Here is a 26252-nt window from a genome sequence, read left to right on the forward strand (position 1 = left end):
TTCCAGCAATGAAGTAGACTAAATGAGTTTTGTTTTGTTTTCCAGTTCCCTTCCCTGCCTTAATCTAATCCATATTCTGTTGGCTTGTAGTTTCAAGAACTTTCTTTCCTGCAATTCATTTCTAAAAGATAGAATGGGGGAATAATGATTATAAACGTGTAACTGAAATTCTCTTAATGCCTCAGATGGATTCTGTGTAAACCTTGAATGTGGTATTGGCTCCTTGAGATTAAACTAATTTAAATGAATGAGAGCTTTTTCTGAAAAAGGACACAGGCATTCTGTCAGTAAATGCTTTTTGGAAAGAAACTGCTTTGTCTAGTATTTCCAAACCAGTATTGCAATCAACTAAATTAAAGGATGAAATACTGCTTGCTTACATACTGTTTTAATAATGTTTGAACAAATAGTTCTTGAGCTACATATCTGGAGAAGCAGCGTAGCCTAACAGTATGCGATGGATGCAGCAGAGTGGCACACTGTTCCAAGATTTCCTGGGAGAGTAAAAAACCTACTTTTTACTCTGCTACATCGTAAGACTAAGACAAAAGAATATATAGAGAAATTACCACTTTGTGATCCTGCCACAGAACAAACCCTGGTTTGATATGTTAGCTGGACCTGATCATTTTCATGGACAGTGTGATTTCTTTAGAATTGCTTTTCTTTGAAATCATAGAATAGTTAGGGTTGGAAAGGACCTTAAGATCATCTAGTCCCAACCCCTCCTGCTGTGGGCAGGGGCACCTCATGCTAGACCATGTTGCCCAAGACTGTCCAACATGGCCCTGAACACTGCTGTGTTTTCATGAAAAAATACTGGTCTCCCCCATGTTCTACCAAACCATTGTTATATTCTTTCAGCACTAACTAAATCTTTCAGATTTTTCATTTTTGTGATTTTCTAGGATGTGAACAAAATAATGAAGTAATAAGAAAATAAAAGTTATAGGATCAGTGGTTAGTGATCTTCATTATTTGTAAGTGAATGTCTCAAAGAGGTATGTAAAATAAATATTTTAATGGCAAACTTGGCATGTATATCAAACCTAAGATCTAGAAAGTGTTTTCTGTTTGGCCTAGATTTTTGCTGTTAATCTCCAGTGTAATGGAGTGTTTCACTAGAACAAAAGGATTTAGGTGGAATTAAAGTTTTTTCATTCAAACTAAAAGTCTTATCCTTAAATTTATAAACTAATCTTTTAAACCGATTTAATTACTTAAAGGAGTTAAATAGAAAGACAATAGAATGTCTTAAACTTTCTAATGCAAAGAGTTTCCTTATAAATCAGACAGTTTACATAAAGAAGAGAGATCCAGCTATCTGAAACAGAAAAACTCTTAGTACACAGAATTTTGGAACTGTCAGACTCAGCGCATCCAGGCAACATGTCAAAGTGCCTGCCGTTTTTTACAAGGAGAAATACATGAGAATTTCCAATTATTAAAAAGTCTGAGTTGCATAAGGTAATTCTATATGGCTAAACAAAAGCAGTGCAGTATAGACTAAATTATTAAGATGCTGTTATAATGTTACAGTATTCTTGTATAATGTGATGTAGACTTACTAAAAAGTGAAGCATGCTGCACTGGCACTGGGGAGGAAAAAGAATGTATAGCAGAACTTAAGGAAGCTTGATTTGCCTGCGTAAAACATTGAACTGAGTATAGGACTGCTTAAATGTTTTGTTAATTCTTTGAAGAATAGGCCTTAGTTATTTCCCTTGTCTTGGCCCTTCTACTGTTTGCTTTCACTGCTGCTTGGGGTTTTTTGTGGGCTAGAGAGTTTGGACTTCTTGAAAAGGTCAGAAAAAGCTCAAATTTCTTCCCTACTAGTCTTGGGCTGGCGTAGGATTTCCTAACTGCAGCCAGCAATATCAGGAGTGTTGGACATTTCTTGACTTAAAAAATTGGCAGATTGGAGAAGATGAGGAAAAGGAATTGATTAAAGTTTCCTACTCCTGTTTATAAAAATGTGAATTGGGCCCTGCTGTTTTCAGGAGAGCTCACCATTATGAAAATACCTGCTTCCGCTGTGCCATGATGAGTAGGGAAGAGGGTGGCCTGCTGAAATTCCTGATGATTTGATTGAGAAGCTTAACAGTTTATTGAGCTGTATTTCTAGTAGTGTTGACTCTGGATTATGAGAGGGACAGAAATAGAGAGAAAGCCCTTAGTAGCCTGTCTGCACTCAAGGGCCCAGTCAAGCCCATGTTTTGAGGTACCTTTGTGTGTGATTGCAGGGTGGCATGAGAACAAGTCCAACAGTGTGGAAAAAAGGCAATGTATCCTAGACATGTTTTGCAAACCCTGATGAAAGCCCCCTTGAAAATGCTATCAAGCTGTTTGAAGGCATCTAAGAGATTTTTCCTATTCTGAAACTTGCATTCCTAGGAGAAGAATGGCCATTTTTCCTTAAACTTGCATTCCTAGGAGAAGAATGGCTATTTTTCCTTCATTCTTCAGAAAATGTTATGTTCTGATGCCCTGAGACTGAAAAAAGTACCTTTGTTCAGATGTGACATCAAGGTGGATTGCTTTAGACTAGGACAGTGGCTAATAAACCAGTATGCTATGATCTTTATTCTTACGCAGGTATTTAGTATACATATCTTTATATATATATGTTATATATTTAATCAGAATGCCTATCTGCATAGACTTGATTATTGTAAAAGTTCTCATTTGATTTAGCTGAATATTCAGGCACCTCTTTAGGTATATTTCTGATTTCTGTTTATAATGCATTGTTTTATGTTACAAGGAATTCTGCATATCAGAGGAGAGTTGCTTCTGGCCACTGTCTCTCAAACAACAGAGTTCAAACCTTGTATTTGGATGTCCATATTCACAACTGTGGTGGAGTAAGGAATTTTTGCTCTAGAATCCTTTGTGCCAATATGAGCAGCACGGGCATTTATATGGATGTTGCAGGGGTGTAATAGTTACAGATATTGGCTTTGTATTAGCAGTTTTGGCACAAGATTTACGCCATTTAAGGACCTAGTTAAAACTTTTCAGTATATAAGTCAACTTAACTGCTGAGTTTTCCCTTTTGGTACTGACTAATGCAAAGTTAGAATTAAAAGAAAACCTTGCTTTGATGACTGAAATGTTGCATAGATCACATATGAGTGTATACGTAGCAGGTGCATTGACCAGGAAATGTTTGCTTTGTTAGTTGCCAGCAGCAGGGCCACTTACTTATTATGCTGTGCTTTTCTGTCTCTGGAATCATAGAATCATAGAATAGTTAGGGTTGGAAAGGACCTTAAGATCACCTAGTTCCAACTCCCCCTGCCATGGGGAGGAACACCTCACACTAAACCATGCCACCCAAGGCCGTGTCCAGCCTGGCCTTCAACACTGCCAGGGATGGAGCATTCCCAGTCTCCCTGGACAACCCATTCCAGTGCCTCAGCAACCTAAAAGTAAAGAATTTCTTCCTTATATCCCATCTAAACTTCCCCTGTTTAAGTTTTAACCCATTACCCCTTGTCCTACCACTACAGTCCCTAATGAATAGCCCATCCCCAGCATCCTTATAGGCCCCCTTCAGATACTGGAAGGCTGCTATGAGGTCTCCACACAGCCTTCTCCAGGCTGAACAGCCCCAGCTTTCTCAGCCTGTCTTCATACGGGAAGTGCTCCAGTCCCCTGATCATCCTCGTGGCCCTCCTCTGGACTTGTCCCAACAGTTCCATGTCCTTTTTATGTTGAGGACACCAGAACTGCACACAATACTCCAAGTGAGGTCTCACAAGAGCAGAGTAGAGGGGGAGGATCACCTCCTTCGACCTGCTGGTCACGCTCCTTTTGATGCAGCCCAGGGTATGGTTGGTGAGTGCACACTGAAGCTGGCTCATGTTCATTTTCTCATCAACCAACATCCCCAAGTCCTTCTCCATGGGACTGCTCTGAATCTCTTCTCTGCCCAGCCTGTAGCTGTGCCTGGGATTGATCTGACCCAGGTGTAGGACCTTGCACTTTGCATGGTTGAACTTCATAAGGCTGGCATTAGCCCACCTCACAAGCATGTCAAGGTCCCTCTGGATGGCATTCCTTCCCTCCAGCGTGTCAACTGAACCATACAGCTTGGTGTCATTGGCAGACTTGCTGAGGGCGCACTCAATCCCACTGTCCATGTCAGTGACAAAGATGTTGAACAAGACCAGTCCCAGCACCAATCCCTGAGGGACACCACTCGTTACTGGTCTCCAGCTGGACATTGAGCCGTTGACCACAACTCTTTGTGTGTGGCCATCCAGCCAGTTCTTTATCCACCGAGTGGTCCATCCATCAAATTGATGTCTCTCCAATTTAGAGAGAGGGATGTCATGTGGGACAGTGTCAAATGGTTTACAGAAGTCCAGGTAGATGACATCAACTGCTCTACCACTGTCCATCAGTTCCGTAGGCCCATCATAAAAGGCCACCAGATTGGTCAGGCAGGGTTTCCCCTTAGTGAAGCTATGCTGGCTGTCACCAAGCACCTTGTTGTTTTTCATGTGCCTTATCATGACTTTCAGGGGAATCTGCTCCAAGATTTTGCCAGGCACAGAGGTGAGACTGACTGGTCTGTAGTTCCTTGGGTCATCCATTTCCTATTCTTGAAAATGGGGGTTATATTTCATTTTTTCCAGTTGTTGGGAATTTCGCCTGACTGCCACTATGAAGTGAAGTGCCTTAATATAACTGGAAATGAAGTTAATGGTGAGAATGAAATGTTCAGAAACCATCACTGGGAAGCACTGCATACCAGTTCTCTGAGCATCCAGCTGAATCATCAGCATGAGTTCTCAATGACCTCACTGCCTTGCTCAGCATTATGGTCTTTTCGGAAAAGGGAGGAAAATAGGAAACATCTCCATTCCTCAAATTTTGTTGAATTGTAACTCAGTGGCAATGAAGTATTACATTAAATGATCCACACATGGTTTAAATATTCAGCCAAAGAAACCAGTATATCTTTGTTGATTATTCCATTAAAATCTATTTTTTCTTTTATACATGATATATTGAGTTGAAATGTCATGTGTTGGCTGTGCTGACTGTTACATCAGTTAATAATTGGCCATACAACCCTGTCTTCAAAAGCTTATTTCTTTGGGCACTTCAACTGTTGAGTATTTAGCTGTCTGTGCCAGGTACCTGTTCCAGGTTGAAATTTTAGGAGTTGCTCTTTTTGAGAATGAGATGGAGAAAAGCTACATTTTTACCTAGCTAAACACACAATTGTGTGTGAACTGAGTAGCTGTTGCTCCTTCTGTGGTTTAGAATAAGGACTTGAAGTCTACAAGGAATCTCAAGTGTTCCTTCTGTTGTGTTCCTAGACAATCAGCTAAACAATGTTACCAGACTCCAAAATTAAAACTCGTGTGGTCCTTTTACTGTGGTGGTGCAGGTGACAGCACTTGCAGAAAGGTACATGTTGCAGTGCCTCTCTGGCGAGTAAGAACTGTAGTTTTGTCTGTAGAATGAATTGTAATTGAGGGGAATAAGAAAAGGTTTAATTGTCCTTTCTTGCAGGTCGTTTGTTTGTTAACTGTCTAACAACTAAGGGCTTAATTCTGCTTCACACATCCATTGCAGAGTCTCCATGAAATTAGTGCTTTCAAAGTATTTGAAATTATGCTTTCAAAGTAAAACTGCCAGTCAGTGTAAGATTCACAGGGAAAATTATCAACAAATACAAGCAAAACCCAGGATTCTTTGCACTTTCATTAGTAACACTACAAAAGGGTGTTTGTGGTGTTTCAGTATTGATCTTGGTGGAAGCCTCTGATAGCACTCTGAATAGGGCATAATGTTAATTGGAAAACAGAAAAAAACCCTTGTAGTAAATATGACTACTTTTACCAGGAAAAACTGGCAACCAGCAGTGTCACCTTATTCAGGTACTGGGAAATCGGTATAAGACCTATAATCGTATGGCAACTTTTGGGGAATAATTATTCGTTACAATATCCTTTATCCTTTTTGTTACAAAGTAACTTTCAGTAGTCATTAAACAGCATGGATTAATGTATGTGATGACTTCAATATTTTGCCTTTTAAAAAAAAAGCTATAGAGTTAATAATTCTGTTAATATCACTTGTAGGTACTGGACTGTTTGTATTTGCCAGAAGGTTTGTTCATAGAGTAATAGAGTAACATAGGTTGGAAATGACCTTTAAGATAACAAAGTCCAACTGTTAACTTAGCACTGCCAAGTTCACCACTGAACCATATCCTTAAGCAACACATCTACACAGCTTTTAAATACCTCAAGGGGTGGTGACTCTAATGCTTCCCTGAGTAGCCTGTTCCAATGCTTGACAACCCTTTTGGTGAAGAAATTTTTCCTAATATCCAATCTAAACCTTCGTTGGTGCAACATGGGACCATGTTCTCTTGTCCCATTTCTTGTTACCTGGGAGAAGAGGCCAACACCGCCCTCACTACAAACCTCCTTTCAGGTAGTTGTAGAAAGTGATAAGATCTTCCCAGAGTCTCGTTTTGTCCAGGCTAAACAATCCCAGTTTCCTTAGCCACTCCTCATAGGACTTGGGCTCTAGACTCTTCACCACCTTCATTGCCCGTCATCTGGGTTAACAGAGGTACTTGGTCATAGCACTGATTAGTCAATTGAGAGTTTTGCTCTGGGGGAAGTGGGAGCTGCCTTTTGGAGTATACAGTAAACGTATTCCCTCTCCCCTACTAAATTGTGTTTTCAGGATAAATTAATATAGTCAAAGTATGAGTTCAGGTATATGGCAAACATCCTAGACCTTAGAGAGGCCTGTGAGATTACACTGTAAACGTCATAAGATTTTTATAGTTGTATGTTATTCTGGGAAGCAGGCAAACACCTATAGATGCTTCTGGCCAACTCCTCAAATTGAGGGATTTTGGGGAAGATATTTCCTTCCTCACCACCTTTCTACTTTCTTGAAATAATATGTGTCCCAGAGTTTGCAGACAGGAGACGTGCCTCTAGGGCAGTAGGTGCAGGAAGTTCAGATGGTAGGGTGTGAATTTCTAGAAAAGACTAGGGGAAAGGCCACTTTCAGACTGTACTCGATCTAGCCAATAAAATTTCATCTAATCTATATGGCATGTCTTTCTTCAATAGAAGAATTGAAAAAAAGTTGCTTTTGAATTACACATCCTGAAAAGTATTGATTTGTAAGGCTGAGGCTGTGTATGCTTTGAATTTTAATGTACTTTTCCTTTCTCTCTTTCTAGCTGGAATGCTTGCTGCTTTCCCTGCAGGATTATAAACTTTGATATTCAGAAGAGCAAAACTGAAAGATGCCATCTGAGAGGTGCCTGAGGTATAGTACTTGGTAGCATGTAAGAGGTTGTTCACATGTAGGATAATGTTTACCAAATCAGGTAACAGAAAGCAGAAATGTGGAACTAATGATTTTGTTCATTAGATAGGAATTCACATTATTAAATACATATCCATGTTATAATCTGCAAAATATTACTCTCTTTTTACCACTTATCTTTAGCAAAGGGAAGCATGTATGGGAATGATGTGGGACCCATAGTCTCTTCATATGTTATCTTTGTCTATACTTGAAATTTTTTATAGTGGTAGCAACTGGCACTTTGAATTCATGCACATGAATTGGTGGCTGATGATCATGTGTGTGTATAGTGTTCAACTATTTAGGACATGTATTACTCTTTCAGTTCTTTGAAATGGCTGCAAAGCATTCTTTCCAAACTCGTCTTCCTGCCTTCCAGAATCCCATTCTCTTTTCCTTTTGAAGAATCTTATTCTAATATTTCTAATTTATTTGCATTGTCCATTGTGTCATCAGGTAATTTATTTATAGTTTAATTAGTTTTTGAGAGCACTTTCAGGCAGAATTTATCAGTCTAGTTGCTTTTCTGCATAACTTTGCACTAGTCTGATATGCTGCTGTTTTACCGAGTAGTTAACACTCATGGCCTGATATGGGAGCTCAGACATCTACCTGATGATATTAATGGGACATCATATCATTCCAGTTGTGTTCTGCTTTCCCTGCCATGTTTCTGCAGCAGAAGAGAATCAGGAATTCCTTGCATTTGGCAGCTGTTTATCAACTAACAGTATCACTACAAGGTGGCCATGTTATGAGTCAATGCCTTCTCATTCATAAATTCCAGTTGTATTGCCTTGCATATGTACACATTCTTTATATGTTGTTAATGCAAGGGTTACAGGCAATTGATTTTCTGCTTTGGTCATTGAATTGAAAAAAGGATTATGGTAGACTTAAATTTAAAAGCAAAGATGCCTGATTTTGTGTGTGTGTGTGTGTGTGTGTGTGTGTGTATGGAAGGATGTATTCACACATGTGTATATGAAATTTCCCCACAAAAATTACCCTAGTACCTTGTCTCTCTCATCTGTTTTCTGTGGAGTGGAATAGTTCTTTTCTTGTGGAAAAGGATTTTGACCTCTGAATGATGATGAAAAAAGCAGTGTAGGAACGTAGGTCTTGGTTCACAACATTGGGTGAGGGGCTAACAAAAACAGGAATAAAGAGATGCCATCTGTAGCTATACCTAGGTTTTTATACTTGTGCCAATTTGATTTAGTCACTTTGCTGTAGGAATTACAGAAGTAATTGTTAGAAATAATTCCCTTGTATTTTAACAAGTTACATTTCTTGATAACTGCCATTTAGAATATCAGTGCCGTTCCACAAACAGAACTGCTGAAAGAAAAAAATCATTTGAATCCATCAGTTTGAAATGTATACAGGGTTTGTCCATGTGTGAAACCTAAACCATTGGAGAGGGGGTGAAATTCAGATACATGTTTTTCCTCTATATTTCCACTTCAACCATCTTCTAGAAGTAATGTCTTAATCCGTGGGCTTTTTGTTAAAGATGAGGTTAGATTAGAGCAAACAGTCTGCAAGGCAGGTCTGCATTAGTTTACAGATGCCCAAGGTGCAGGAGTGGGATAGGCAGTACAGACAGTGTGTGTTGCTGGAAAAGGAGAATACAGCAGCCACACAGTTCCTGTATAGCATGTATGCAGAGTGAGTTACATGAGTGTAGTGGAAAGACAATAGCTTATTTACCTCTTAATAAAAAAAAAAAATAAAAATTAATTTTAATTTACTTGGGAATCACTCTCTTGAAACTCACCTTTAGTGAAAACCTAGATTCTTGAGTTATAAAAGATGCTTTATTCTCACAGACTTCAAATAAACTGCATTGTTTTGTGGCAAAGAGGATTTGCAGGTTTGTTTGATTTGTTTCTCTTTGCATCAACAGTTATATTGTCTCTTCTGCTGTAGAATAAGAAACTGCGATCAGACAATCTTAAACTGGATGACATGGAAATTTGTATTCATACATATTCAGAGGTGGTAAGCCTCAGCATTTTAAAAACAAGCACACATCCCTTCCCCACCACAAAACAAACAAACAGGAAAAAACCCACACCACTTCATAAATGTGAATGACCTGAAATCAGTAATGCAGTGTATCAGACCTAAGCAGGCCATCTAACATTAGCCTCCATCCTTTTTAGTAGGACCAGTAGGACATACATATATACAGCTTTCCACTAATGCATCAGTTTGAGTTTTCTGTCAGTCCATTGGCACTTAGGCCCTTTATTCTTCTCAATTCTAAAATTATTCTGAATTAATCCTATGAGTCCAACTGGCTTCCAGTGCAGCAAATGAAAATCATAACAGTTGAGATTTTTAAATTCAAGTATATAATCAGGTTTCATAATACTTTGTTTTACTGAGCTTTTCTTGTTATGTCTATACCATATAATGTTTTTTTGCCTGACAGGGTTCATGACTTTTTTTTCCTTTCCAAGAATTATCAAACAGTCTTGTCAGAAATATTGAAGAACTTTTTCTAAGACAGAGCCAGCTTACTTCCTACAGTTTTTTTGACAAAATCTTCCTCTTTTCACCTCTCAGCGTTCAGGAAATGCTGACAGGTCAGAGGCTTTGTCAGTCCAGCTCCCATAACGATGCTGTTCTGGCAGCTCTGAACCAACAAAGAAGTGATGGCATACTTTGCGATATCACCCTTATTGCTGAAGAACAGAAATTCCACGCACATAAAGCCGTCCTGGCAGCCTGCAGTGACTACTTCCGAGTAAGTACAAAGATATGTTTGTTTTTTTTCTTTTTCTTTTCTTTTATTATAATGATATTAAAATTATCTAGGAGGGGCAGGGAAGGCATAGATACCATACTGAACAAGCTTTAAATTTGAGCCTATGGAAAAGTCAGGACTATTGCACATTCAGTAAAGTACACAACTTCAAATATCCACATGCATGTTATAGGAAAGAGATGTTAAGATTATTAAGGGTTTGTTATTATTATTTATGATTATTCTTCTTCCATCACTTAATAGAGATAGGCAGTACACATCTCCATGTGAATCTTATGCCCTGGTAAAGTCAGAAAGTGGAAGATTTTTAGAGCCTTGGGCAACATGGTCTAGTGTGAGATGTCCCTGTGCATGGCAGGGGGATTGAAACTATATGATCTTAAGGTCTTTTTCAACCTTAGCTATTCTATGATTTACTTTTTTTTTTTTTTCTTTTAGAATGCAGACATTTGACATGGTTGCAAATAGAGCATGGAAGGATAGGCAAAGGGAGTTTAAATGTTAATAAATGCAATTTAAGGAAGCTCAAAAGTGGATTTTTTTGTAGGGATGTAAACGGTTACTCTCAATAAGGGGGCCACAGTAGTTTCTGTGTAGTAAAAGTTATTTTCAGAAACAAGCATTTCTGAAATGTAAAGATTAAAATATTCCATGGGAAATCTAATTCAAGCACTCAGCATGGAATATTGAACCCAGGTGCTAAAATTGGGGTAACTGGAAAATTGAGGTTTCTAATAGGAAGAACTTTCTTTATATGAAGCAATTGTACTAACATTCATTATAATGCACCAGTGCGAAATGTTGGACTGTCTATAGCTCTTCAGTTGACTGGTGTTTCTAAGCATGAGTCATCCTATTGCTATTCAGAGACTAAAGCTGAAATTAATTTAAAGGTCTGTTTTCTCTAACAAAGTAAGTTTATTTAATATTTTGCCTGCACTGTAATTGCCTGCTACAAACTTCTTTATGGTGACCTTTTGGTTTTGTTACAATAGTAATACAGTGTATGGCAACTGTTCTACATCCTTAATTAACTGAGCAGAATTTTTGTCTTACTGTCAACTCTGCGTCTCTCTTTTGGTTAGAATTGAGAGTTAATTTATTCTGTGTACTTCAGAAATATTAACCTTGATGTTACTTTCACTGTGGTGATGGTGAGCCAATTGATTGCTGGTTTTTCAAGCCTCTCTGCATGCTTATGTGTTCTGCTGCTTCTGACTTTGTACTGCCATAGCTGCTAATGTTGGTTTGTCATGGTGCCCTGGCCTGCTGTAACACAGATTGTTTACCACTTTTTTTCCTTTTACCCCAGTGGACAGAGAGGGATTTGGAAGCTTTCTAGCTCTAGCAAGTGCTCTATATACTTGTTAATGATAGATATACTACAGGGCTGCTGTTCTGTTTGATTTAAATATTTTAATAAGGGTGTCATATAATTCCTCTGCACCTGTGATGTATATTGCTTTAAGAGGTCGTCATACCATGTGCACAGAAACATCATAAAGTGAGCAGCTGTACTGTTCAAGCAGTTTAGTAGGACAGCTTCTACCTTGGTCACTTACTGATTATCTCAAGATTTGGGGCACTGTGACTCACCTTATTTCCAATTGAGTTACTTGGTATTTGATGAACAGTTATTGCAAATTAAAATCTTAATGACCTACAGAAAAGAAAAAAACAAAACAAACCCAACAGTTTTACAGTAGATCAGATTGCTGATTGCCAAGTAAATATTTTCCTATTAAAAAATACTGAGAGAATGATCAGTGGAGCATTTAGTAATTTGATCTGCATCAAAATTGTTATAATTTGGTAGGACATATTCTTTTAACTTTAGATAGCAGCTATAAATGTGGAACTCATGCCTTCTGAAATCTGCCAAACCATTTTTATTATTAATGGGCAAAAAGCCTTGTTAGAAAATTGTGAAATGAGATTTATCTTCTGTAGGAAAATAGCAAAAAAAGTTGCTATATATGCTTTGTTCCTGATTCTAATAATGTAGAAAAAGCAAGAGTTGATTAAAAAGTAGTAGTGTTTTGTATTTAAACTGTGATTATTAATGATTTTATATCTAGGGGGATTTTGTCTAATTTGGGCTATCAAAGTATTAATTTTCCAGGATTTAGGAGAATGATGCCAAGCTTCATTCAGAGTCAGTGAAGAGAAACAGGCATTTCCAGAGGATGATAAAGGAGGATAAAAGATTTATTTAGAGTGAAATGAATGACCATCTGGAAGTGCCAGATCTTTCTCCACTGGCTGTAAAGACCAGACTCCTATGTTTCAAACTTAGCTGCTAATATTACGTAAGATGATTTCTACCCTTAGTTTTTCCTGGATTTTCTTGGGGGAATTTTTTGGCCAAACCTTGCAGGTTTTCTAACCCTGAAGTAATTTATGAAGAAGTAACTGCCATGGGAAGCTTACCTTTCACTAATTTTTGTGAGATGTAAGCTCACCCACTGCAGTATATGAGATTCTGGGAACATCAGATGTTGGAGTTGCCTTGAATAAAACTAAGATGATACCACTATACAGCAGTGTGACATGCAGAACTTACCTACCATAGTTTGTGCTTACTGTGACTCAAAGATTTGATTAGTATACTAGCCTATCTTCAGCCCTGTCTGAAGAGGCTGTCATCAAATTCTTATGCTTTCACAGATTGCTCCAGAAATATGTTTAATTCTACACAGGGCTCCATCAGAATGAATAATGATTTTTTTTCTTTGTTTTTTCTTTTTTAGCCAGTAGGACAGCTTGTACATGAGACTGGATATCTGCTTTTTACCAAGCATTTTAAGGTTTTTTACATGATCTTTGTCTACTTTGATTTAGGTAGTGCTGCTTCTGGGATTATGTTGTTTTTTTTTTCTTGATGATAATAACAAGGCAGCTGAACAACATTTTTTACCTTTTTTCAAATTACAACTTTTCTTTCTTTTATCACAAAGAAAAGTTTGTTAACACTAGAAGGGTAACTAAATATGTGTCATGTTACAGATTGAGGGAATCTGAGCCGTTTTATGTGGAAGATCAGAGAAGGTCACACAGCTTGCCTTATCAATTTGTCTTTGAGGTTACAGCCTGGAATAAACTTCATCTGCTTAAGTAAAACAAGCTGCAGACCTGAACTTCAGCAAAATATGAAGGGCCAGCTTTCTCGGATAACAGCCTGCCATCCTTTCTTCCAGTTTAGTTAGTCTTGTAGTTCCAGCTATGCAGAAACATTGGAATTTAAATCCTAAGCATAGCATCTGATTTGAGAATTCGTTACGTTTGTACACAAAAATATTGTGTTTTTTCTGTATGAAAAAATCCCTTAGGAAATTGCATAGAAAGACTGCACTAAAAATACAGTTAAACTGCATGATTAGAAACCCCCTGAAAATTAGGGTTATCTATTTGTTTTCTCTTCAGAAGGAACTCTTCTTTCAAAATGAGCTGATCAATGCAGTAGTTAGCTCCATGCCTTGAAAGATTCATATGAAGAGTAAACATAGATATTCTTATGAATTTTTTTAAGCAAGAAACGGCATTTTAGGGCAAACTTTTCCATACAACATGCTGTCTATTGCAGTGAGACAAGGCAGTTGAGTTAGCGAGTACGTGTGCATTGTGATAACTCTCACAAGCTAAGTCATTTCCAATTAAAAGATTCTTTTTCCATTTTCCCCTCTGGGAGCAAAATGAAATGTTACTGCATGACTTCATTAGTAGGCATTTACAGTGTTGGCAGGTGATTATATAACATCAAGATTTTCTTGTGCAAAATGGATTGGTTTTCCAGTCAGAGCAACTTTCTTCTTCCTTATTTTTCATTTGAGTGGGTTTATAGTCAAAGGATTTTGATCTTTCTTAAGAAGATGCAGATTTTCCATGTAATCTGGATGAACAAAATTATATCAATAGCTGGAATAGATTATAAAATGTCAATAATATTCTTCCTTCCCTCCCCCTCAATGATTCTTCTTAGAAGAATCTTTCTCTCTGAAATCAAGTAGTAGATATAAATTTTGCATGTAAATTTTGTTATTATAATTGACATAGTTGATTCTTAAGTGATTTCTTGTCAGGGTTTCTTCTGTGCTGTCTTTCCTCCCTGTCAACAGATAGTTTCTTCTTGTGTACACAACACTGCTGATTGTTTGTCTTTGCAATATATCATGTTTCTTGATAAGGTTAGAGAACTAATGCTTAGCAAGAAATCCCTGAGGTATGAAAGGCTTTATGATGCAATAGCTTTTGAGGTCTTCTTACAGGAATCATAAAGAGGAAAAGGCTCTCCCTAACACGTTTTAGGGTTAGATCTAAGGACCTGGCTCTGAGAAATCAAAATTACTTTTGCTTTTGCAATATAACATGGTTTTGGTTTTCAGTATCTTACCGTTGATATACACATACCAAAAAATGGCGTTTTCCTTGCTATTGTACCCTGGGAGTGCTGCTACTTAGAAATTGTCTTTCCAAATAACATTTTAAAAAGTTTCTTTCCACTGGTCCAAATTAACTCTTCTTCTAGTATTATCAAGTCATTACTGAGACTTTCATGCCGAAAGGTGCTCATACCCCATTTTTAGCTTCTGTAGGTTGAGAAATACATCCTCTTCTTATGTGTCTAAACTTTTTTGGGATCATTTTAATTTTGTTTGTTGGGAAATGAGAACTGGGTGCTGTTGCTTCTCATTAGGGGGGGAAAAAACCCCATAACCTTGCCTAAAGTAAGGACTCTATTTTTTTTTTCTCTTTCAAAGTTGTACTCCCAGCATACTACGAAGGTTTAAACACAAATTAGAATTTTGTTTCTAATTATTCAGTAATCCAGTTACAGTTGAATGTAAATAAAACAACACATTCCCTCATTTAAAATATTTTTTTATTGTAGGTACTGTCAATGGTTTTGCTAAGTTTAATCAAATCACTGGAAGCAATGTAGTATGGGCAAGAGTGGGGTGGCTTGTGTAAAAAAGTTTTAGACAAATATTACATTTGAAGTATAGGCAAAAGTGGATTGCAAATATTGTAAACCTTTGTAAATAAGTATTATAATATTCTTTGAAAGTGGACAAAGTAGGGAAGTATATCTGTGTTATTTTACTTTGTTCATCCTTATCTCTGCAATTAATGGGTTTTTATTCTGTGACTCTATGAAGCAATTTTCCTTTGCTGCAGACAGAATTCCCACAGCCCAGCAATGTGGGTGCTATCAAAACCATTTACAAGATCTTCTCTCTTCTGTATTCTTTTTATGAATTTCTAACAGTTGTTATGCTGTTGGAATGAATATGTTTCTGTTGCAATTCACATTAAATGTAAATGAATTATTTGCAGTTCTGCCAGTGTTGGATGGTAGATGGTAGACAAAACGGTGTCTTACTCTCTGAGATATCCTCTTGATTATTTTAATTCTTTTTCTTTTTTGAAGTCCTTATACAGTAAGTGTACCATGAGTAAGTAAGGCAGAATCAACCCTGCAGTTAGTGAGATAGGCCATAGGAGACTATCTCATTGCCTCAAATTAATTTAGTGTTATAAAAACATGTGGTGTTTGCTTACTATTCAGTTGATATATTTTCTCAGTTTAAAAGCAGGATAGAAAGGAGTCAATGTAGCCCTGTTGCTGTAATTGCCCATTTTCTTTACCATCTTCTTTGCTTGCTCCAGGCTACCTTGGTTCAATTTTGCAGTGCTGCTAAACAAAGTGTTTTGAATCTGGGTTGGACTCAGCTGCAGTTTCTGTGTTGCTCAGTGTCTGCCCATGGAAGGACAATTTCTCGGAGCAGGCCTGTGGTAGAGAACTGTTTCATGCCTATTTTCTTCTCAGTCCCTATAGTCTGCTGAAGAAGTCTTATATTTTAGAACATCATTGGGTGCAGTAGACACTCCTGTATTTTTCAGTCTCTATCTTCCTACACAACCTCAGGAGAAATTAAAGCTATTAATCTGTGGGTGTAGTGAAGCTGAAAGCACCATAGTGAATTATTTGGGCACAAATACACAAGCACAGGCTACAAGCACAAATACAGGCTACATGGAGAATGGCTAGAGAGCAGCCCTGAGGAGAAAGACCTGGGGATTGTTAGTTAACAAGAAGCTCAACATGACTTGGTAATGTATGCTCACAGCCCAGAAAGTCAGCTGTATGCTGGGCTACACCAAAAGGAGCGTGACCATCAGACTGAGGGAGATGATTCTCCCCATCTACATCATTCTCATGAGATCCCACCTGGAGTACTGTGTGCAGCTCTGGGGCCCCCAGCATAATAAGGACATGGAGCTGTTGCGAGTGTGTCCAGATGGAGATGATCAGAGGCTGGAGCACCTCTCCTATAAAGACAGGCTGAGAGAGTTGGGCTTCTTCAGCCTGGAGGGTCCAGGGAGACCTTATAACTGCCTTCCAGTACCTAAAGGGGGCCTACAAGAAAGCTGGAGAGGGACATTTTACAAGATCATGTAGTGACAGGACAAGGTGTAATGGCTTTAACCTGAAAGAGGGGAGATTTGGGTTAGATACTAGGAAGAAATTATTCACTATGAGTGTGCTGAGGCATTGCAACAGTTTGCTCAGAGAAGTTGTAGCGGCCCCATTCAACCCTGGAAGTGTTCAAGGTCAGGTTGTACAGGGCTTCAAGCAGCTTGGTCTAGTAGAAGGTATCCCTGCCTATGGCAGGGGGTTGGAACTAGATGATCTCTAAAGGTCTTTTCTGCCCCAAACCATTCTATAATTTGAGCAGCATGTCACTTCTATCATCAGTGACTAGGACCTACATACCATTTTCGTAACATGAGAAGTATCCAAAGAAAGAGGCAAGACTGCTAAAGGGCTAAAAACACAATCCGTATCATAGAATCATAGAATGGCTAGAGTTGGAAGGGACCTTAAAGATCATCTAGTTGCAACCCCCTGCCATGGGCAGGGGTGCTTTGTACATACAGCCGGTGTTGGGATATTTTAACATTACTGAAATCGCTGGCTTTCTTCTGGATCCTCCCTCAGGGTTTCTTCCATTCCCCTTCAATTTTATAAGGAGAATCTCATCACAGTGCATATGCTTTCACCTCTTGGGTTGCACATCATGCTGGTTGGAAGTTTAGAGAAAATATTTTTCTTTAAACTAATCTTTCAATTGTCTGTCAACAGTGCCATTATTTCTACACCCTGTTCACAACTTCATTTTAGTATACTGAAATGTGATTTTTGGCTAGTTGAATTCATGTCACTGTAGACCTTAATCTAGTAAAAGATTGGATTTAAGAAGTGGAACCTCTACATTTGACTGTCCTGAACAGCTTTGTAAAATGTTGCTGGTTGCTTATCTTTGGCAGGAGTTAATCTTCCTAAGTCAACCTGTTTTCAGACTTATCTAAAACCTCTCTTAAGTCCCAATTCACTCTTACTGGATGACATACTGTGCAAGTGATGAATGAATTAAACTGCTTCTCATTCTACTGCTTAATAAGTAATGCCTCAAAAGAGAGATATGCCCTTAACAGCATTGGGTGACAACTGTGTTGAATTATTGGCTAGTTGCTTTAGCAGTAAATGGTTTTGATGGCTGGGGGAAAAGAGTAAATCCAGGCTAAGTGTACTTGGTGTGTCTGAAAATTCGCTAGGTGTTTTCAGCTCAGAGGCATTTCCTGAGCAGGTGTGATTTCCTGTCTATTCAACAACCCTAAACAGATTTCTCATCTAAGCTTTTATCCTGTTTCCCATAAAGCCTGTGTAAGATTTGCCATCCACTGTATTCTCTAACAAGGTGGCCTGATGTGTGAAGAATTACTTTTTCATTCTGAATCTGATTTCCCCCCAATTTCCTTTGCTTCCTTCTAGTTCTTCTATTGGAAAAGACAATGAACCATCAGTTCCTAAGTATTCTCATGCCACTCAATCATCTCTCTTCCAGGTTTGAAATTCCTGACATTCACATGCTACTCAAGTGGAAGCTTTTCCATATGCTTCATGATCCTTTTTGCCCTTCTCAGAAGCTTATCCAGCTCTAGGATAACTTTTGTGAGATGAGGGTAAGAGAAATGCATGCAGCAGTAGGCAAAGCATAGATTTCTGCATGGGCATAGGGTTGATCTTTGTTTTGTTCTCTCTTGCCTAACAGTTTCTAAGCTTTGATTACTTTTTTTTTTTTTTTTACTATGGGTGAGCACAGGGATGACTGTTTTGTGGAACTCTCATATGCTAGTTTTATAGCTGCCATTTTAGAAACTAATCCCTCATCTTGTACAGTCCTGTTTATCACATTTTGCCTGTGTCCTTACTCCTTTCAATAGCTTTGCCTCCATGGACTTTGTAGCTGCACTGTTCTTGCCCTTTTCTAGATCTTCTCTGTGTATATTAAACAGACCAGAAACTTCTGTGAAAACTGGCCTGCTCTTCTCTTGTTCACTGTTTTTTATGTATTCAGTCACTTAAAGGAAAAGATCTCTTTTTCTCTCTTGCCTAGTTGTCTTCAAGGCCTTTGAAGGCCTTTGTCAAAAGCTTTAGGTATCCACTTTGTGGAAAAGTAGTCTTTAGAGCCCAACATAACATACTCTTCCCCAGTAGGCTGCAGCTACTGCAAAAATGTATAAACAATTTTATGTTTGTGTGTGTATGTGTGCAAAAATGAAATCACTTACCATCTTAGTACATTCTCAGGTACTGTCGAAAGAACCTGGCTTTCCAAGGTCATAGGGTACCAGCTATAAAAATAGGCAACAAATGTGCACAAAGCCCATGTGAAATGAAAATTACTGACTATTAGGATGCCTTGTGAAATGTATTTTCAGAAGCTGTCATACCTGTCACTTAAGGATTTACCTAACCTCCCACCTAAGGATCTTACCTTGGTTAAATTTCAACCAAGAAGGAATATGTATCAATACTATAAGATTTGAGAATAATTAAATTGATGTCATTGTGGTCTGTTGGTTTGGAGGGCGTTTGTTTGTTGGAGATGAAGGAAGAGCCAAGACTACTAAAACTAAAGTGAAGATATGATTTTACAGAGAAATAGCTAATGGAGGACAGAGCTCAGCTGATGGTGAAAGCTACTGTGACAAATGACCGTCATGTTAAGACAAGCTTGGTTAGCCAAGTCATCCTTCTTTTATTTAGCATATTTACAGAATCACACAGAATAGTTTGGGTTGTAAGGGACATGGAAAGGTCATCAGTCCACCCTGTAATAAGTAGGGACATCTTTAACTAGATCAGGCTGCTCAGAACCACATCCATCCTGGCCTTGAATGTCTCCATGGATTGTGTATCTGTATTGTTAGTGTTTAACTGTATTATCAGTAAAAGGATGTGGAAAACTGATGAAAAATGGTCAGTGAGATGATTTTACTCTTTGGTCTTAGTATGAAGCAATTTAGTAAATAAGTTAGTGGGAATTATGGGTACTACTTTAGCAAAATCATGCTATATTCTGACTGGAAAGAAGGATTTCTAATAATTATGTAAAATAGGATTTTTTTTTTAATATATGAAAGGTGTCTAGTTCAAACCTTCATAAAATTAACCATTTCAAATTTCAACAGTAAGATTCTCACATAACAAGTATGCTTTTACAATTAAGCTGCAGAATAGAAAACTGACATAGTTTACTGTTGGTTAGAACATTTGGATGCTAGTGTCTAATGACATTTGCATCACACTATAAATGGCTTCTTAAGAAGCTAATTATAATAATAACTAAGATTATGTTACTCCAGTTCTGTTAGATTAAGTCTTGCTGTTCAATTATTTAGTTAGTAAGAAATATGTCTTGATGGTACTATATGAAGTATGCTTTTAAAAATAAGCTCCTTAAAGGTGTCAATGATTTGATCATGGTTTTTCCCTGCAAAAGTAAATCACAAGAAGCTTTGCCTCCCTGAATGAAATGTATTGTGGTAGTTAAAATGCTAATTCTAGAGCTGACTTTTTTTCCAGTTTTATTTTGAGCTTGCTTTTGATATCACTTGCTAAAATCATCATAGGACAGGAACAATAGGATTATGCATTCACTAGGAAGCATTAAACCAATTTAAGCCAAAATTTGCAAATGTGACTCATACTTTTCTGTGCTTGACTGGAGATGCTGGAAAAAAATGTGGCTATAGTTGTGCTGCTCCCTTTATATACCAAAAGACAGGCCTGTTTAAGAGTGACTATTGTTAGGACAGACTGTACATTAGTGGGGATTTATGCAGTGCTTTGCAGGGCACTGTCTTTACAATTCTGTTTTCTTGCTTCTGCCACAATGAAAACAATGATTTTAGCATTCAGGACCACCTGTGATGACTGATTTATTTTGAAATATTGGAACTGATAAGGTTACTATGGCTGTAGCAGCTTAGTTTTTTTTCTTTAATTATTTGGGTATGGGGTTGCACATGAGAATTGTGGAATTATTGAGTTTCTACTGCACAACTTCAACTAGTTTTGAATATGTGTCTAGTGATGAGGCAGCAACTCAATAGTAGTGTGCTACAATGTAACCTTTTTCTTTGTGTCATAATGTTTGTGCATCTAAGCAGCAATTTGAGGAAGACAGATTACACTGGCTATTAAGCTGACTGTCAAAACATAAATCAGGCTGGATGCAGGTTTAGCCAAGAAGGCAACTTCTTAGAAACAAATGCTTATATTGTTTTTATTTTGACTGGGACTGAAGATCCTGTGCCTTATCACAACCAAGAAAATTACTTTGTTCTTGCTGGATTACTCCCCAAAACAGGAAAAGAAAAAAAACCCTGCATCCGTAAGCCCTCTAAACTGTAGGCTAGATCATTACTTCAATTTTCATTACTTATTTCTAAAGATACTAAGAAAATGATATCTTTTTGTATTAACAATGCAATGCAATAAATGCATTTCATGTATCATTGATTTGGTAAGCTCTTAGGGACTGTGTACTCATATATCACTGTGATGTACTAAAGAAACATGAAAGGTTCCGTGGAGTTTTCTTTGCTAACAGTACTATATGTGGGACTTCAGTATGTGCATAAACCCATATGTTTTGTTGCTGAGATTTTCTTTTATTTCTTCTCATTTCTATAACTATATATTTTCTTTAAGCTGTGAATGATATCTGACCTTTTCATTTTACAGGATTCATTTTAGTTGCTTGGCAAATGCTTAAAAAAACAGTATTTAGTAGATTTCATTGAGCAGATGAATTACAGCAGGCTCAGTTATCAGCGACTGACACTATGTGACATTTTCTCTGGGAATTTATATAGAACCTTTTTAGAAGAATCATGTAATGAGCCTCTTAATCACATTTCATGCCACTGGTATTGATAGATGCAGTTTTCAGTGTGCAGGACTCCAGAGGACACGGCTGATGATTGACTTAGGATAGACAGGCATAAACTGGGAGGAAAACAAAGGAAAATATGACACGCCTAGCTGAGAGAAGAGCAAGCTGCATTTTTACATGCAGTAAAGAAACATTCACATATTAAATTAGTTATTTGGATAAGGATATATTACCATTACATACCTATAACATAGTTGATACTCAATGTGGACATCGTCATCTGTCAAAGTAGTAGTTTGACTCCTGTTAATACATTCTGAATATTTTCCTTTTTGTTGTGATAGGTGAAAACAGCAAAGAGGAAATAATATTGCTTAATGTAATGAAAGATTAGAACATGAAGCTAACCTAATAGTAGTGCAACAACTACCTAATAGTAGTACAACAAAGGAGATTAAATAGATTCTGATTTATTTATTATGTAAACAGTGAGTTGTTATTTTTAGTATGAACTGCAAAGGAGAATACTTTGGCCTGGAAGACCTTGAAGTCCAAATAGATTAAGTCTCAGGATAGGATACTTATAAGTTTGAGTGACCTATATATGATAGGCTTAGGTCCCAAATTAGGAAGAATGCACAACTGAGCTGTTCCATTGATGCCAGTAAGATTCCTCACAGGCTTAAAATTGCGTATAAAGTAAAAATGTCCTGAAGCATCATATCAAAACTGAGCTCCCTGAGCAGTGTAGGAAATTGATCCAAGATCTCAGAAGTGTTAGTTTACTTGCTTCATAGTTTTTCTGATGCATAAGTGTGATCAATTTTCTGTAAAGAAAAAGATGTGAAACAGGTGAATATAGAAGTGCATATTCTTGGGAAGTGAATTTGAATAAAACACTGCACTTAATGAAGATGCCTATCTATTTTAAAAATAATTTTAAAGAGATCTCAAGCAACATAATTGTGGAATTGTGGAGGCAGAAATTTGAAATTACAATTCTGTTCTTCTAAGCCAGTAAAACAATGTTAGGTAGTGGTAGTTACTTTCAGAATTTAGTGCAGGGAGATAAATAGCTAAGGAAAACCTTGACGATGTCATTGATGAGTTCTTTACCAATTAGTTTGCTGGATAGATAGATGTTTAATCACTTTCAAAATAGTTGTAGTGTTCTTTTTCAGCTGTAAGTATACATCATTCTTTTTGGGTTTTTTTTCAGGCATGTTTCTGAATTGGGTGGGAAAGTTTGTTAAATAGTTGACATGATTACCAAATGAGTTGCTTGGTGCATTTTAATTTTTTCCTATTGAGCTCATCCTTGGTAATAAGAGGATGGGTGGAATGACATATTTAAGGTTTAGTTTATAGTAAGACTAATAGGATTTTTTTCCCATAATACTTGACCAGAGTGCTTACAAAATAGTTGATAACTAGTAGGAAAAGTAAGAGCGATTCTTTTAACACAGTACTCTGTACTGACTTAGAGATGAGAAAGCTCATGTGTGTTGAGCTTAACTTGCTGTTAGTTCTTGTCTTCCTGGATGTTCATCTTTTTGAGTGTGGTGCAAGCAGAGGAACTACAAGAATGCTAGCTCACTGTGCCAACTTTCCACTCTCCCTATCTGGTGGTGATTGTGAGGAAGTGCAGCAAATGCTTATGCACTTTACAGTAGAGAATGTGTCCGACTCCTAGACAGGCACACAAGAGCAACAGCTGTAGGTAAAGGCAGGCTCTTTCACATCAGTTGCAAAAGCTTTCCACTGCCAGTTAGTCAAGGACGAAAGGTGACAGGGTAAGCTGAGTGGGAGATGGACTGAGTTAATATATATTGACCAAAACAAGCAGAAAGCTTTGCTGAAACCCTATGAACATCATGTGAATGCAGCTTTTAATGCAGGCGATTCTAAAGGACTTTATTATTGTGCTTGCTGTTCCCTGCTAAGTTGGTGGTCGAACAGAATTTGTATAGGTCAGAGCTATGCCTTAGTGGGAGGACCAAATGTTCATTTTGTATTGTAGTGGCCTTGGAACCAGGGCTGCTGGTGATTATCAAAAGGGTGTTTAAGAAAAAGAGGGGGAAAATTTGGAAATGTTGCTCTTTGGGTTACTAAAGAATGCTGTAGTAAGCTCAGCTTACTTTCTGGCTTTGAAAGCTTAAAAAAAGAAGAATTTGGCTAGGGGTTGGTATAGCTGAAATAAAGGATGAACTTAAGAAGGTTAAGATAGACAAATTGAAGGCATTTTGTGTGGATTCAGCCTCTCATAATTGGTGATCTGTAACTGTCTGTTTTTTTTAAGACCCACTCACCTAACGCTTTTAAACTGAATATTACTTTACGTGAGTTCAGAGGAGTGGAAGAAAACTTTGGTTCTTACATATAGTAATTTGTCACAGGAAACAAACTTAAAGGTGCAAACATTTCTCAGTTTATTGATGCTGTCATTGTTTGTAGCTTTCATTCGAGAAATACTCATCTTCAGAAGTTACTTTTCTCCTAAAATGAATACACTAGAAGGACACAATTCAATCTTACCTCTTCAACTTTCATTCTTCAGTTCACTCAACCCTTTACACTTAGAATTAAAGTTTTCACCTATTTTAGGCATCTAGGCTAGGCTATGTGTTTAGGCTTCCTGTTCAATTAGAGAAGAAAAGATACTTCATCCCAAGGAGTTCCGTAAACTGGTGCCTAAACATGCCTATTTCTATCTATTGATTACCCAGAAAACACTTCTACTTATTTCTGTTATATAGCTACCTAACTTCAGATACTGTTATTACAGGCCCTGATGACAATTTCATCTCCTTTTCTGTCAAGTTTCCAGGCATTTTACCAGTTTCCCTTATATCCAGTATTTACTCCATGTATCATATTATTGTTCATTTAATGCCTTTATTAATTTCCTTTAAATATCTTTTAAATGTTAAACACGTTTTATACAGCTCTAAATTAGAAGCCAGTGGTTATCTCAGTGTTCACATATATATATATTTGAACACTGAGGTGTGCATATATATATATATATATAATCATAGAATAGTTAGGATTGGAAAGGACCTTAAAATCATCTGCTTCCAACTCTCATCCTTGTGGCCCTCCTGTGGACTTCTTCCAACAGTGCCATGTCCTTTTTATGTTGAGGACACCAGAACTGCACACAATACTCCAAGTGAGGTCTCATAAGAACAAAGCAGAGGGGCAGGATCACCTCCTTTGACCTGCTGGTCACGCTCCTTTTGATACAGCCCAGGATATACAGTTGGCTTTCTGGGCTGTGAGTGCACACTGTAGCCGGCTCATGTTAAGTTTCTCATAGATCAATACCCCCAACTCCTTCTCCGCAGGGCTGCTCTGAATCTCTTCTCTACCCAATCTGTAGCTGTGCCTGGGATTGCTCCTACCTAGGTGTAGGACCTTGCACTTGCCATGGTTAAACTTCATAAGGCTGGCATCAGCCCACCTCACAAGCTTCTCAAGGTCCCTCTGGATGGCATTCCTTCCCTCCAGTGTATCAACCGAACCACACAGCTTGGTGTCTTCAGCAAGCTTGCTGAGGGCGCACTCAATCCCACTGTCCATGTCAGCGATGAAGATGTTGAACAAGACCAGTCCCAGCACCAGCCCCTGAGGGACACCACTCGTTACTGGTCTCCAGCTGGACATTGAGCCATTGACCACAACTCTTTGTGTGCGGCCATCCAGCCAGTTCTTTATCCACCGAGTGGTCCATTCATCAAATTGATGTCTCTCCAATTTAGAGACAAGAATGTCATGTGGGACAGTATCAAATACTTTACACAAGTCCAGGTAGATGACATCAACTGCTCTACCACTGTCCATCAGTTCTGTAGCCCCATCATAAAAGGCCAGCAAATTGGTCAGGCAGGATTTCCCCTTAGTGAAGCCATGCTGGCTGTCACCAAACACCTTGTTGATTTTCATGTGCCTTATCATGACTTCCGTGTGAATCTGCTCCAAGATTTTGCCAGGCATGAAGGTGGGACTGACTGGTCTGTAGTTCCTTGGGTCATCCATTTCCCGTTCTTGAAAATGGGGGTTATATTTTCGTTTTTGCAGTCATCTGGAACTTCACCTGACTGCCATGGTTTTTCAAATATGATGGACATTATTCAAATATGATGGATGTATATGTTTCTTTATTTTTGCTCCCTGCAGAAAGCTTATAAAAGCTCAATAAGAAGAATTCCAGTTTGTTTCCCCAGGTCATAGCAATAAGTTACTTACAGGTTTGGTCACTGTATTTTTATTTTTTTAACAGCTTGTTCTTTTTATATGCATTTATCTGTTTTGCGAGGTTGTGTATGTCTTGATTATGTTTCTTGTTTTCAAAAGACCAGAAGTTGTGTGGAATTCACTGAAGTTTACTTGTGTAAAATACCATAGAGCTTGGTTGTTTTGTCATGATTTACTGCTTGATATGCCTGACATGGCTGTAAGATTGATGTATAAAAATGAGGACAAGCTCATTACTCTCATGGATATGGAACATCTGAGTAAGTAAGAAAATGACTCAAAGGCAAGGAGCTATTTTGTACCTCACCATTGTGACAGTGAGCAATTTTTATTTTGGGGATTTTGAATGTCATCTTGTGTTTCTGTGACCCCGCTGTCTGTTCTTGAAGTTGTATGTTGTGAAGGAGTCTGTACAGGTTGCTGCAGTGGTGCCTGAGTGATAAAATCAATCTATCTAGACTTTTCTTTTTCTTTTTAAATCTAATTGTACTTATTTTAACAGTAAGATATTATTCTGATTTGGTAGTATTTTATACCTATCTTGCATTGGGGTTTTTGAAAGGTAAGTAATAGCAGAAGCTGAGTAAGGAAAGTTAGACCCAGTGACTGTGCTA

General features: G+C 37.9%; 1 protein-coding gene across 3 annotated transcripts in view; it reads left to right on the top strand.

Moving 5' to 3' along the window:
• KLHL32 (kelch like family member 32) overlaps positions 1-26252 on the top strand; it is a 123001-nt gene that overhangs the window by 21179 nt on the left and 75570 nt on the right. For all 3 annotated transcript variants that reach the window (XM_061369843.1, XM_061369844.1, XM_061369845.1), the window contains exons 2-3: positions 7229-7317; positions 9934-10114. In XM_061369843.1, the coding sequence (XP_061225827.1) occupies positions 7295-7317; positions 9934-10114 (204 nt within the window). In that variant the 5' untranslated portion in view covers positions 7229-7294. The remainder of the gene's footprint in view (positions 1-7228; positions 7318-9933; positions 10115-26252) is intronic.

The sequence above is a fragment of the Neopsephotus bourkii genome, unplaced genomic scaffold (assembly GCF_033783945.1).
Source record: "Neopsephotus bourkii isolate Nb327-2 ecotype Australia unplaced genomic scaffold, CSIRO-AGI_Nbou_v1 NB_1511, whole genome shotgun sequence".
NCBI classification, from domain to species: domain Eukaryota; kingdom Metazoa; phylum Chordata; class Aves; order Psittaciformes; family Psittacidae; genus Neopsephotus; species Neopsephotus bourkii.